Source organism: Bison bison, unplaced genomic scaffold (assembly GCF_000754665.1).
Source record: "Bison bison bison isolate TAMUID 2011002044 unplaced genomic scaffold, Bison_UMD1.0 scf7180017864037, whole genome shotgun sequence".
In the NCBI taxonomy this organism is placed as follows: domain Eukaryota; kingdom Metazoa; phylum Chordata; class Mammalia; order Artiodactyla; family Bovidae; genus Bison; species Bison bison.
Window position 1 is genome coordinate 6,072,467 of NW_011494609.1, and position 1,358 is coordinate 6,073,824.

The window sequence follows — 1,358 nt, forward strand, 5'->3', positions numbered from 1 at the left end:
GTGAAGACTCCACCCCCGCCAGCTGAGACAAGCCCAGGTAGGGGCGGCGCCACTGTGGCCCCAGCAGTGCCGGTCAGCGTGGGTGTCCGATGGCACCGGGAGCCAGGAGCAGCGGGTACTCACAAACCCTGCGGCGAATCCTGGGCCCGGGGGCCCCGGGGGGCCAGGGGGCCCTGGTGGGCCTGCGGGTCCAGGGGCTCCTGCCAGGCCATGCTCCCCAGGAGCGCCGACGGGGCCAGGGTCTCCCTTGCTTCCCTGTGCAGGTAGAGAAAGTTGTCGCCCTCAGCTTCGGGTGTTGCTAAAACCCCAGGCACCCCAGCGCTCTGGGTGCCCCGCCCTCATCCTGCATATGCTTTCCTCTGAAAAGCCAGGGGACAAACAGCCCAGCAGGGGCTGCACAAATCCTATGGCACCTTTGTGCTGACCCCACGAGACCCTGTCCACTTAACGTGGAACCGCCACCGAGTGAGAGTCCCAGGCGGTGCCTGAGACGCTCCTCCAGGGCCTCAGAGCTCAGCGTGCAAGAAGGGGAAGCTCCACTAGAAGGAGCAGGCAGGGGGGCGGTACCCCGCTACCATCGGGGAGTCTGGGGGGCAGCCACTGGAGCTCCTGCATCTCGCTCTAGACGCTCGCTCGCGTGCGCTCTCAACTCCGAGTGGCCCCCGCACCTGAGCATCTAATTCTAGGGCCTGGGGTCTCAGCTACAGTGGACCCGACCTCACCTCTGCTGAATTTCACCCCTGGCTGTGCCTTTTCCCTCCCTGGAACCCTCACCAGCTTTTCCTGGTTATCACTGGAGCCTGTACCTGTGCATGCGTGCGTGCATGTGTGTGTGTTTACACACCTGCATTTCCATTTTGAAACCTGTCCCTCCCTCCAGGTTCCTCCTGACCGTCTGTCTAATCGCTTTCCAATCCCACCGCCATCCTCCCCTGCTCCCCACGGGTTTCCCCAGTGGACGGGGAAACTTCACCACCTAAGCAGCATCCTGGGGACAGGCGCTCACACCTGGGGAGGCTGTGGGTCAGTGCCCACTCATCCACCTCACACCTGGGGAGGCTTCAGATCAGCGCCCGCTGGTCCAGCTCACGGATGGGCTGGGGCCTCAGGGAGGGGGGCACAGATGTGGCCATGGGGGTGTGGACCCCCCGGGACCAGCTGAGTGTGAGAGCAGTAGGGACCTGCTCTGGACACACTAGGGTCCCAGCAGCAGCCCCCTCTCCCCTGCAGCTCCGCCACCCACAGTCTCCCCCACCGCAGGCCCCATCCCTCCTGCAACTCCCCCGCTGCAGCTCCTCCCCCATTCCCGAAGTCCCCCTCCCCCCTCAGTCCCCCTCCTCCCTGCAGCCTCCTTCTCC

General features: G+C 65.0%; 1 protein-coding gene across 1 annotated transcript in view; it reads right to left on the reverse strand.

Annotated features, from left to right (window-relative positions):
* COL18A1 (collagen, type XVIII, alpha 1) overlaps nt 1-1,358 on the reverse strand; it is a 53,308-nt gene that overhangs the window by 17,135 nt on the left and 34,815 nt on the right. Inside the window, exon 15 of the mRNA XM_010834990.1 lies at nt 124-255. Within this exon, the coding sequence (XP_010833292.1) occupies nt 124-255 (132 nt within the window). The remainder of the gene's footprint in view (nt 1-123; nt 256-1,358) is intronic.